General features: G+C 40.4%; 1 protein-coding gene across 1 annotated transcript; it reads left to right on the top strand.

Annotated features, from left to right (window-relative positions):
- The first annotated feature begins 4,071 nt into the window (after positions 1-4,071).
- Positions 4,072-10,799, top strand: sec61a1a (SEC61 translocon subunit alpha 1a). The gene is made up of 12 exons (XM_083939886.1): positions 4,072-4,156; positions 4,777-4,844; positions 4,981-5,046; positions 6,038-6,116; positions 6,205-6,336; positions 6,432-6,541; positions 7,430-7,583; positions 7,693-7,853; positions 7,961-8,158; positions 8,361-8,552; positions 8,640-8,716; positions 9,774-10,799. The coding sequence occupies exons 1-12, from the start codon at positions 4,150-4,152 to the stop codon at positions 9,958-9,960; spliced, it is 1,431 nt and encodes a 476-aa protein (XP_083796012.1). The 5' UTR covers positions 4,072-4,149; the 3' UTR covers positions 9,961-10,799.
- The last annotated feature ends 2,346 nt before the right edge of the window (positions 10,800-13,145 follow it).

A 13,145-nucleotide genomic window follows, 5' to 3' on the forward strand; every position in this document is an offset into this window, starting at 1 on the left:
CGTAGGCCAAGAAACAGGCGGACATTCACCCAGCCAAGTGAGCAACCTCTGTATTCAGGGGATGATGATGATGATGATGATGATGATGATGATGATGATGATGATGATGATGATGATGATGATGATGATGATGATGATGATGATGATGATGATGATGATGATGATGATGATGTTACTGCATGGCTCTAGCCCATGAAGATCTCTGAGATTGAGACCAGACTGATTGACGTCTCAGATATGCCAAGGACAAAGACAACTCTCAGAAATGGAGCTGTGTTCTTACCTGCTGCTTATGAAGACGAGCAGGAAATGGAACATAAAACCTCACCTGAAACCTTATCTGATTCATCCTCTGCTGGAAACAGCCTGAACCTTGTGGAAAGAAACCCTGTGGAACTGGAACCTGAGAAAATGTACCTGTTGTCCTTGAACTTGTGGAAAGAGAAGAAAGCAGTCGTCAGTTATGAGACTTCTATGCTAGTCACAGATTATCTATAACTAACACCATGTTCGAACATAAGGATGCTCATAAGTGTACGTGGTACCAGAGCACCCTAGGCCAAAGGTCGATCATCGATTTTGTGATTGTATCATCTGATCTGAGGCCGCATGTTTTGGACACTCGGGTGAAGAGAGGGGCAGAGCTGTCAACTGATCACCATCTGGTGATGAGTTGGATCAGAGGATGGGGGAAGATTCTGGACAGACCAGGTAAACCCAAACAAGTAGTGCGGTTGAACTGGGAGCGTCTGGAGGAGGCCCCTGTCCGAGAGATCTTAAACTCACACCTCCGGCGGAACTTTTCTGGCATCCCTGTGGAGGTTGGGGGCATTGAACCGGAGTGGGTTGAAGCTGCAGCAGTGAGCTGTGGCCTCAAGGTCTTAGGTGCCTCAAGGGGCGGTAACCCTCGAACACCGTGGTGGACACCGGTGGTCAGGGAAGCTGTCCGACTGAAGAAGGAGGCCTTCCGGGATATGCTATCCCAGAAGACTTCGGAGGCAATTGCAAGGTACCGACAGGCCAGAAGGGCTGCAGCCTCTGCTGTGTCAGAGGCAAAGCAGTGGGTGTGGGAGGAGTTCGGAGAAGCCATGGACAAGGACTTTCGGGCAGCACCAAGGTGCTTCAGGAAAACCATTCAACATCTCAGGAGGGGGAAACGGGGAACCGTCCAAGCTGTTTACAGTAAAGACGGGATGCTGGTGACCTCAGCCGATGAGGTAATCGGGCGGTGGAAGGAGCACTTTGAGGAACTCCTTAATCCGACTAGCACGCCCTCTTTTGTAGAGGCAGAGCTGGAGGCTGATGGGGAATCTTTGTCAATATCCCTGGCGGAAGTCACTGAGGTAGTCAAACAACTCCACAGTGGCAAAGCCCCAGGAGTTGATGAGATTCGTCCAGAAATGCTGAAATACAGTGCCAAGGGAGTGGCAGACCGGGGTGGTGGTTCCTCTTATTAAAAAGGGGGACCAGAGGGTGTGTGCCAATTACAGGGGTATCACACTACTCAGCCTCCCTGGTAAAGTCTACTCCAAGGTGCTGGAAAGGAGGGTTCGTCCTATAGTCGAACCTCAGATTGAAGAGGAACAATGTGGATTCCGTCCTGGACGTGGAACAACGGACCAGCTCTTCACTCTGGCAAGGATCCTGGAGGGGGCCTGGGAGTATGCTCATCCAGTCTACATGTGTTTTGTGGATCTGGAGAGGGTATATGACAGGGTCCCTCTGGAGATACTGTGGGAGGTGCTGCGGGAGTATGGGGTGAGGGGGTCACTTCTGTGGGCCATCCAATCTCTGTATACCCAAAGCGAGAGCTGTGTTCGGATCCTCGGGAGTAAGTCGGATTTGTTTCCGCTGGGGGATGGCCTCCGCCAGGGGTGCGCTTTGTCACCAATCCTGTTCATGATTTTCATGGACAGGATATCAAGGCGTAGTCGTGGTGGGGAGGGGTGGCAGTTCGGTGGGCTGAGGATCTCGTCTCTGCTTTTCGCAGATGATGTGGTCCTGATGGCATCGTCGGTCAGTGACCTTCAGCACTCACTGGATCGGTTCGCAGCCGAGTGTGAAACGGCTGGGATGAGGATCAGCATCTCTAAATCTGAGGCCATGGCTCTTAGCAGGAAACCGGTGGATTGCTTACTCCAGGTAGGGAATGAGTCCTTACCCCAAGTGAAGGAGTTCAAGTACCTCGGGATCATGTTCACGAGTGAGGGGACGATGGAGCGTGAGTTTGGCCGGAGAATCGGAGCAGCGGGGGCGGTGTTGCAGTCGCTCTACCGCACCGTTGTGACGAAAAGAGAGCTGAGCCGGAAGGCAAAGCTCTCGATCTACCGGTCAATCTTCGTTCCTACCCTCACCTATGGTCATGAAAGCTGGGTCATGACCGAAAGAACGAGGTCACGGGTACAAGCGGCCGAAATGGGTTTTCTCAGGAGGGTGGCTGGAGTCTCCCTTAGAGATAGGGTGAGAAGTTCAGCCATCCGTGAGGAACTCGGAGTAGAGCCGCTGCTCCTTTGCATTGAAAGGAGCCAGTTGAGGTGGTTCAGGCATCTAGTAAGGATGCCCCCTGGGCGCCTCCCTAGGGAGGTGTTCCAGGCACGTCCAGCTGGGAGGAGGCTTCGGGGAAGACCCAGGACTAGATGGAGAGATTATATCTCCACACTGGCCTGGGAACGCCTCGGGATCCCCCAGTTAGAGCTGGTTAATGTGGCCCGGGAAAGGGAAGTTTGGGGTCCCCTGCTAAAGCTGCTGCCCCCCGCGACCCGACCCCGGATAAGTGGATGAAGATGAGATGAGATGAGAGATGTATTATTATAAGATTATTTAATTCTATAAATTTATTTTCTCTATTCTTACTCTCTAAAACTGATATTTCCACTATTCCTATTCACTGAATAGTATATCAATCACTGTCAGCCTCGCACTGAATCACTCACTGGTTATGTCAAGGGATGCAGATTCTTGATAAGATGGGTAAACTAAGTTTCACCTCCATGAAAAAAGTATAGTTCTACACGGCACTGAGTGGAAAAAACACAGGAGGAATTGATTTAAGAAACTAGTTGAACTATAAAAGGGAGTTAAACGACAGTTTTAAGTTTTTGAAGCTTTTTATTGAAGACGGAAGGACAACCATTGTACCGGAGGTTAACGGCTTCTGGTACTGTGTCGCTGAGTTTCTAATTATAGTAACCTGTGTTACCCGACATGGCTGAAGTTGCTAAGTATTAGCTGGTGTGTTTTTCCATGTGCGTGTTATAGAGAGTATGTTTTTTCTTGCTACTACGTAAAAGTAATGCTGCAGTCACAGCAGCAATCTGCTCATGAAAGATAGTAGATAATGCCTGAGAGCAGAATTTTGAGTAGTTCAATTATTTTACTTTAATGCTGGATTTATTTAGCTCTGTAAATTAAGTGTGTTATATGCTGTACTGTGCTGTAATAATAATAACATCGTCGTTATTATTATTATTTTATTTTTATTGTTTTAATCATCCCTAATAATGTTAAATAAAATTGACAGCATGTTCTGAGTTTTCGACTGGTTATTTTTTTTCCATCAACTTTATTACTGATTTACAAAATACACTTAAAGTGCATCAAACCATATGATAAGCATCACATTAATAACAATTGGATAACAAATAGAGGTAACAAAATAAATACATACATAAATAGAGATAAAAAGGTCCAAAGTAAGATACACCAGGGGCAATGAAAATTAAATAGAATTAAAGATATTAAAGTGGGAGCACGGATTTATAGTTTTGATGGCAAAACACTGGGTTTCACTCTGGAAAATTCACACTTGTGGATGTAAAACTTTGCAAGAATTAAAATGAGATTAATTCAAAAATATTCTTTTTCAGCTGGAGCGTCACTCTTTACAAAGCCGAAAGGGGGATTTTGCAAGAGGAGCTCAAAACACAGCAGATATGATCTGAAATGAATCTACAAATATATTTACGCTTTAAATGATCTCTCTCCGTGTGCAGCATGGAGTGGTGACGTGTCTCTAAAGTGTCTCCTCCTCCGCCTCCTCCCTCTCCTCCCCCTCCTCCCCCTCCGTCTCCTCCTCCTCCGTCAGCAGTGAGACTGAGTGTGGTCAGATTTATTCAGTAAAGGAACACGTCGGTGACCAGTTGGGACATCATGGGCAGTGAGTATGACTTCGACACACCAGCTAAATGAGACAGCTATCATGAGTCTGTGTAGTCAAACCCTAAATGCAGTTTAAGCTGTTTTGTTCAACTTGGTTAGCAACAGTAGCTAACGGTGTTAGCGCTGCCGTTGATAGCACACTTGGCGTACGGTGCTTACTAGCTAGTTGTACTATTGTGAGACTTTTTGTGATGAAAAAAAATGTAAGTGAATTCAAATAAACAGGCAGGCGGCATTTTTAACACGGTTTTCGCGCTGGTAGTTGTATTTTAGAAGCGTCACGGTTGGTGTTTGTTGCCAGGAAACATCTTGTAAGCTAACTTGATGTAGCATCTCATTCAAAGACATTGACAGTCTAGTGATGACGACGCATAACACAACCGGTGTTACCTTCACGCTGCTGGCCCTGAATCACCTTAAGAAACACAGCAATGATCATGAAATAACTGCAAACATTGTTATACAAAGGGTCTGATTTGACATTCAAATCTGTTTGGTGTAGGTTATTGTACATTTTCACAGGAGTCCGCCCACCATTCACTGTGCCACGTCCCTGTGGTGGCCAGCTACTATCCCCAGTTAACACGCATGTTTACATGTTTTTCGTTTTGTTTTCAGTCAAATTCTTGGAGGTGATAAAGCCATTCTGTGCAGTGCTGCCAGAAATCCAAAAACCTGAAAGAAAGGTAATAATGTCATACGCTCGTTTTATTACTACGTCTGGCTGTTAAAACACCTTGGCGTGGCTTCAGCTATTTGTTATATATATATATATTAAAAAAAACATCTTCTCATAATGTTCATAATGTGATTGTCCCACAGATCCAGTTCAGGGAGAAGGTATTATGGACTGCCATCACTCTATTCATATTTCTGGTTTGTTGCCAGGTAAGTGTCACGATTCATTACTGTCTTAGTTGTTCTCAAGCGACTCTGAATGCAAGTTGAGATACATTTGATTTCATTTATGACATTTTACATATTTTGAAAAAACAACACAACTGTGCACTTTGATCACTTGCACTCACTTTCCTCTGGACAATTTTGTCCTAAAAGATGAAGTTCTTGAATGACCTTCATCAAAGGTCTGAGGGCAAAAATTTGGAAAAAAATGTTTTTTAATACCACACCCCCGTCAATAAGACTTTTTGGTGTGAAAAAACTTTCCATTAACTAGTCCATATATCCTCTTAATGAATCACACATTTCTGTAGAATTGAGACTAGTTATAGCTTTTATTTTCATTATTTATTGTTTTGCATACATTTTTTTTACTTTCTAACTGCCCAGCACAACTAATCAAAACCCTGCAACAAGAGAAGCCCTTTAAAAATAAATAAAGGGGGCCTATTAAATCAATGAAAAATGCCATTGATTCATTTTACGCAGGTTTCTTTGTCGATTCATTGTAAAATCGCGTCATACTTGACCTCCAGGAGCTGGTTTCACAAAGATACACTTTGACTGTGGCTTAGATCTAAATGATATTCAGACTTTAGAAACATGTCTAAATTCACCTGAATAACATGGCTCTATGTCCACCGTTAGCCTGGGGTCAGAGTCTAAAATGTCCAGACTAATCCAGCAGCAGATTTACTGCAAGATCAGTCTAACACTCAAGACAAGACCAGTCCAAAATATCTGTGTGAAATTAGCACTGCACAGTTATGGTATGGTGTCTTTTCAGGAATATGTATGTCCTGACAACCGAAACACCAGTACTCGATTTCAATTACACTAATGATTTGATTACATTTTGTGAATGAATGGCTTAGAGTGTGACTTTTAGGTTACGCTTGATTTTCCACATTTACAAGTTCATAAAAGCAATTCAACTCATGCATAACTGGGAAAATTCTCTCTCAATGTTTTCCTGCAGATCCCCCTCTTCGGCATCATGTCTTCAGACTCTGCAGATCCATTCTACTGGATGAGAGTAATTCTGGCCTCAAACAGAGGTATTTGTCCACCAGGTCCCTGAATAAAAGATTAAATGTGTATCTGCTTTCTTGCTGGTAGCATCCTAACTTGAATATCTCCCTCTAGGTACCCTGATGGAGTTGGGTATCTCGCCTATCGTCACCTCAGGCTTGATCATGCAGTTGCTTGCTGGAGCTAAGATCATCGAGGTTGGAGACACACCAAAGGACAGGGCCCTCTTCAATGGAGCTCAGAAATGTAAGTAAACTCATCAGGTGGTGATTCTTTTGGACATATGGTTAGAATTTATAAGCATGTTCAGAGATTATCTAACCCCTGTTACTGTTTTTCAGTGTTTGGAATGATCATCACCATCGGCCAGGCCATCGTTTATGTGATGACCGGCATGTATGGAGATCCCTCTGAGATGGGTGCAGGAATCTGTCTGCTCATCATCATTCAGGTGAGAATCGGGATTGTATTGTATCATCTAAACTGGCTTTCACTATGCACTTGAAAATACTATGACAAATATGATAAATATTTGATAAAACATATAATATAATAGTAGAACGAACCGCTGTGGATTGTGACTACTTTTTTCTTTTCTATAGTCTTTTCCTCCCCCAAAGTCCCCCAAATATTGGGTATTTATTTGCATAGGGTGCAGTCATATATAATTCTCAAATATAAATCAATCAATAAATCCAGAGTGTTAGTCTGCCATCTTTGGCTACGTCCACACTGATATGTTTTCGTTTTAGAAAGCACAACATTTGCTATTTCCTGCAGATTGACATGTAGACATCTAAAAACACTGCTGATACCGTTTTATTTTGAAATCTCCAGGACTTCTTTTTCAACATGGGTAACAAATTATAAGCATTGCTGATCTTTTTGTCGAGGTTAGCTGCTGTTGTGTAGTTAAATTTGCATTTTATAATGCTGCTACTGCCTACATACCGGAGACCAGTCATTATTTGAGAGATTTGCGATATGTGCTTATCAGGCGTGTTAGTACGGACGTAGATTATTTTTGATACGCAGCTTAAACTTGAAGTGCAAGAGGTGTGTTGAGGATAATTTCAAAATATCTTGCAGAAATCTATCATTATGTCAAGTAATTCATTCGAAGTACTCATTGTTCATTTGTTGTAATTGTGTTACTCAAAAAGTAAAATATTCTCCAGTGGAACTAAAAGTGCTGCTCTTTAAAGATCACACTGTTATAACGTCGGAATAAACAACTATTATTCTCCAAAGAAATGTGAATTTATTGCTTACTGAAACATTTTCACATGACTGCCTCAGTGCTTTTCCAACTGAGTGTATCTGTTGTGTTCTTCCACAGCTGTTTGTGGCTGGCTTGATTGTGCTGTTGCTGGATGAGCTGCTCCAAAAGGGCTACGGTCTTGGTTCAGGGATCTCACTTTTCATTGCTACCAACATCTGTGAGACGATTGTGTGGAAGGCCTTCAGCCCCACAACTGTGAACACCGGAAGAGGTAAGAAACAACAAAGTGATCAGGGAATGTTATTAGATGTTATTAGTGTTTATAAATGTAAATTCTCTGCAGGACTGTCCCTCATACTTGTGACTTTTTCTGTTTCTAGGTACAGAGTTTGAGGGAGCAATCATTGCGCTCTTCCATCTGCTGGCCACTCGTACAGACAAAGTGCGTGCTTTGAGAGAGGCCTTTTACAGACAGAACCTGCCCAACCTCATGAACCTCATCGCCACAGTATTCGTCTTTGCTGTAGTGATATACTTTCAGGTGAGTTGCTGGCCTTTTCTCAAAGTTTAATATAAGAATTGCGTATTGACAGGATGGTGAAGTTAGGGAGTGTAAACAGTTTACTTCACAATTACCTCTTCTCACAGGGATTCAGGGTTGATCTGCCCATCAAGTCAGCTCGCTACCGCGGCCAATACAACACCTACCCCATCAAGCTCTTCTACACTTCCAACATCCCCATCATCCTGCAGTCTGCCCTGGTCTCCAACTTGTATGTTATCTCCCAAATGCTTTCGACACGCTTCAGTGGCAACTTCCTGGTTAATCTGCTCGGCACTTGGTCTGTAAGTATCCATTTAATCACTCCTTTCTGTTCTGTTTAAGCTTTATCAAAAGAAAAAAATCTCTGAAAATAGCTTCTTATAAATATTATTAGGCATTGTGTCTCCGAATGTACTTAATTTGTAATTTATTTTGTTAGCCTCATGTGTTAGAACAGTTGTCTGCCCTTTTTTAAAGCTTGAAATCTTTTCTCATGTTTTGTAGGACGCAACGTCAGGTGGCCCGGCCCGCGCCTACCCTGTAGGTGGACTCTGTTACTTCCTCTCTCCGCCTGAGTCCTTTGGCTCTGTTCTTGATGACCCTGTCCATGCAGTCATCTACATTTTCTTCATGCTCGGATCATGTGCCTTTTTCTCCAAGACCTGGATTGAAGTCTCAGGCTCCTCCGCGAAAGATGTAAGTTTTAACCACTTTCAGGCCTGTGGTGTTCTGGGTGTATTTCAAAGCGACTGTTTTAAATCTCTGTATTTCACTTTCATCCAGGTGGCAAAACAGCTGAAGGAGCAGCAGATGGTGATGAGGGGACACAGAGAAACCTCAATGGTCCATGAACTGAATAGGTAAAATCAAAAGCCTTTTCATTTACAGAGCTCATCAGCTGCACAAACATTAAACACGTTTATCAGTTAGGATAGTTAGAAGCACTCATCAGTTAATTTTATCTCATGATTTTCTCACTGTTTAACAAGTTACTCCCATTCAATCACAGCAACACATTCTCATTATGTCATTATTCATTACAATAGTGCGCATGCGCGGAAGCTGCACGCTGCCTGTTACTGCTCCAGTTAAATAATGTCCCCCTGGGATTATTAAAGTATTTCTAATTTCACCTTCCATTAATTTATTGCCACGTGTAACTACTTCAGCAGTGTGACCCTCGACTAATAGTGTTTTTTTATACTCATTGTAAAATGTTTCTCAACCTAAATTCTGATTGTCTGTCAGGAAAGTGATCGTGATCATCAGAAATCAAACTCATAAGAGTGTAATCTTTAGCCATAATTAGCTTCTAACTGCCTACGGTATGTACATGTGAAAAATAATCTCAAATATGACGTTCTTACTACCTTTCAAAGCTTACGCCGCATTTCACGGCTCAGGTGTCTTTAAGATACCATCATTTTTTGTTACACATACTGATCTCCAGGTCAACAATGAACTTCCATGCTCAAGCCTATGTTCATATTTTAGTACATTTAGAGTCTTGTTAAAGGAACAGATTGCAGAAATGTAAATCATCAAGCTATACTAAACTAATTAAAGTAGGGCAGTAGTTCAAGAATATGACTACCTTTCTTATTGCTAAAGTTTCCCTCAGTTGTCTGCTCACCTGGGTGTGCATCAACGAATGCAACGCTTTAAGGAATTGTTAAAACATTTTGGGAAACACGTTCATTCACTCTTCTCAGGCTAGCGGTTTCCCCATTTCCAGTCATAATGCAAAGCTAAAACAACTGTTTATATTTATCAGACATACACGAGAGTGGTGTTCGTGTTCTCATCTAACTACTGTATTCCTTTAACCTTAATCGAATGAATATCTACCATTCTGCTGCTGTAAGGTGAAATTATGTGTATCAATATTCATCTCAACCTCCCTGTTTTGTGTCCTAGGTACATTCCCACTGCTGCTGCCTTCGGTGGATTGTGTATCGGCGGTTTATCGGTAATGGCTGACTTTCTCGGAGCCATTGGCTCTGGCACCGGTATCCTGCTAGCCGTCACCATCATCTATCAGTACTTTGAGATCTTTGTGAAAGAGCAAAGTGAAGTTGGCAGCATGGGGGCTCTGCTCTTCTAGAAAACCAATATCTTCCCACCTTCCACCAACTTTTATTATGATCACCAACTTTTCATTCATTTTACACCTATATGAAGCACCTGCGTCTTCAGCTCTCCATTTTCTGTGTGTCTGAGGAATCTTCAGGAATCTCAGCTGAAATGGGACTTTGCAACGTACTTCATCAGATTTTCTAACTGACTCGAAAATATAGCTCCCCAAGATTCATTTAAAGGCTTCCTTTGTGTATGATATAAAGTCTTGCTGGAGTGTGGTCCTTTTTTCAGACACTAGAGCGCTTCAGTATGCAGGCATACATGACACGGCTGACGGTCAACTGCCTGCTGTGTGCAGAAATGCACTGGATGTTCTGCTTGGTGTCATCTTAGTTTTTACTTTTACTTTCAGCTTTATTTTATTTTTCAACCTGCCAATTATGTGAACGTGTGGAACAGAAGCTGAACAGCTGAGTCAAGTACTGTCATTTTCCTGATGTGTGACCCTGTGTTAAAGCCATTTTTAATAGGGTCACATTGGGGTCAACCTGTCAAAAGAACTTCATTTTGTCATCAGATGAACCATTCAAAAAAAAAGCCCTCACTGTTTTAATGTATGGCATTCCCAGGGAGCTGCAGTATTAACTCACATGTCACATTCATTTTTGTCTCCAACCTTCTAAGATCTTTTCATTTTGTTTTTAATTGTCTGCTAAGCATACTTGCATTTATCGCTTCTCCACACCTGAAAAAAATTATGATTTTCTGTACATAGGCCATGCATTGAATAACTTTGAATTTGTCTCAAGTGTATAATAGTCTTTTGAATATGTAAAAAAAAAAATGCATTTCAGAACAAACTTCTAGAAGAACATTCTCAATAAAACCTTTTTGTGGTGAAAAGGCTCTTAAGACTTTAATCTTTTGAAGCAACTATAAGACATATATGTGTTTATTAATGTACGGTATTTATCAACATTTATAACTTAAACCTAAAGACATATTTTATCGTGCAAAGTAATCTCATCCTCCACTAATGGATGCCCACTGGAGAAGTTATAGTTTAGTTATAGTATTAAACATTTATATCTACATTATAGTGTGTTTTGAAGAAGGACATGGTGTATTAACTACTAGGGCTGGACAATAATTAAACATTATTCCTGGATTGTGATTCCATATATTATGATCAGCAATATTTAATATTATTTTATAAGTAAATCACCAAAGAGCCTTTTGAACAAGATGATCGAGTTAACCCAACTTTGACTATGTGATTAATTGTTAGTAAATGTCTTTACTGCAGCCTATTTATATATATTTAGATTGGAAAAGTAGTATTTGTTGCAGGGTTTTTATACATTTGTTTATTTAAAGTGTAAAACCACAGGTGTTGCAGTACTTCACAGATAAAGCCTTGTGCCTACGCGTTACAAGTAAATAGACTGTAGCTAATACAAAGGAGGAAACATTTCCTTCTGGACGTCACATCTCTCCTTCTTTCTTGGCTGTTTGCAATACAAATTACTGCTTCAATGATATTGCATATTTTTATATTTTAGTCTTATACAAAATGTTTTGTCTTAGATTAAGATTTTGATTTTCTTTTAATATTCATTTTATGAGCTTTGTTGGATGATGCCGGAGGCCTTCATTGCTAACAATTACTGTACTTATGTTATTGTGCGGATACAAAATTGCCTAATGAACCTTATCAGAAAAGTTTGTATTTTGACCTGAACGCATAATAACAACAACAGGCAGGTGTGTGTGTGGGCAAGAAGAGACACTAAAGCACATCATTACACACTGAGACGTTTGAGGAGGAAAGAAGACAAATGAGTGAACGTCTCAGAGAAGAAAAAGAACAATTTGATTCAATTGATATTTTACAAAATAATTCAAATAAGTGATGTCAAATTATATTGCATTTCCTCAGCGTAACTAATTTGTTTGGGAAGATACAGGTTGTTATTATCATGATTCATGATTAGTATTTTATTAGTATTGTATGTAATTATTTGTTTTGTTTTGTTAATATAAGTTATAAGGTTATTTGATCCACACTCTACACCAGTTAGTGGTGGAAAGAAAGAAAAAAAATAAATGAAGAGAATGAGAAAGAAAAAAGAAAGAGAAGGAAAGGAATAATGAATGAAAGAAATATAGAAACAAACAATAAAAGAAAGAAAGAGAGAGAGAAATAAAGAAAGTCATAATGAATGAAAGAAAAAGAGAAACAAACAAAAGAAAGAGAGAGAGAAATAAAGAAAGTCATAATGCATGAAAGAAAAAGAGAAAAACAATGAAAGAAAGAGAAAGAATGAAAGAAAGAGAAAGAAAGAAATAATGAATGAAAGAAAGAGAGAAACAAACATTGAAAGAGAGAGACAAACATTGAAAGAGAGAGAGAGAGAATGAAAGAAAGAGAGAAACAAACATTGAAAGAGAGAGAGAGAGAATGAAAGAAAGAGAGAAACAAACATTGAAAGAGAGAGAGAATGAAAGAAAGAGAGAAACAAACATTGAAAGAGAGAGAGAATGAAAGAAAGAGAGAAACAAACATTGAAAGAGAGAGAGAGAGAATGAAAGAAAGAGAGAAACAAACATTGAAAGAGAGAGAGAGAGAATGAAAGAAAGAGAGAGAGAAACAAACATTGAAAGAGAGAGAGAGAGAATGAAAGAAAAAGAGAAACAAACATTGAAAGAGAGAGAGAATGAAAGAAAAAGAGAAACAAACATTGAAAGAGAGAGAGAGAGAATGAAAGAAAGAGAGAAACAAACATTGAAAGAGAGAGAGAATGAAAGAAAGAGAGAAACAAACATTGAAAGAGAGAGAGAATGAAAAAAAGAGAGAAACAAACATTGAAAGAGAGAGAGAATGAAAGAAAAAGAGAAACAAACATTGAAAGAGAGAGAGAGAATGAAAGAAAGAGAGAAACAAACATTGAAAGAGAGAGAGAGAGAGAATGAAAGAAAGAGAGAAACAAACATTGAAAGAGAGAGAGAGAGAATGAAAGAAAGAGAGAAACAAACATTGAAAGAGAGAGAGAGAGAATGAAAGAAAGAGAGAAACAAACATTGAAAGAGAGAGAGAATGAAAGAAAGAGAGAAACAAACATTGAAAGAGAGAGAGAGAGAATGAAAGAAAGAGAGAAACAAACATTGAAAGAGAGAGAGAATGAAAGAAAGAGAGAAACAAACATTGAA

The sequence above is a fragment of the Echiichthys vipera genome, assembly GCF_963691815.1.
Source record: "Echiichthys vipera genome assembly, chromosome: X".
NCBI classification, from domain to species: Eukaryota; Metazoa; Chordata; class Actinopteri; order Perciformes; family Trachinidae; genus Echiichthys; species Echiichthys vipera.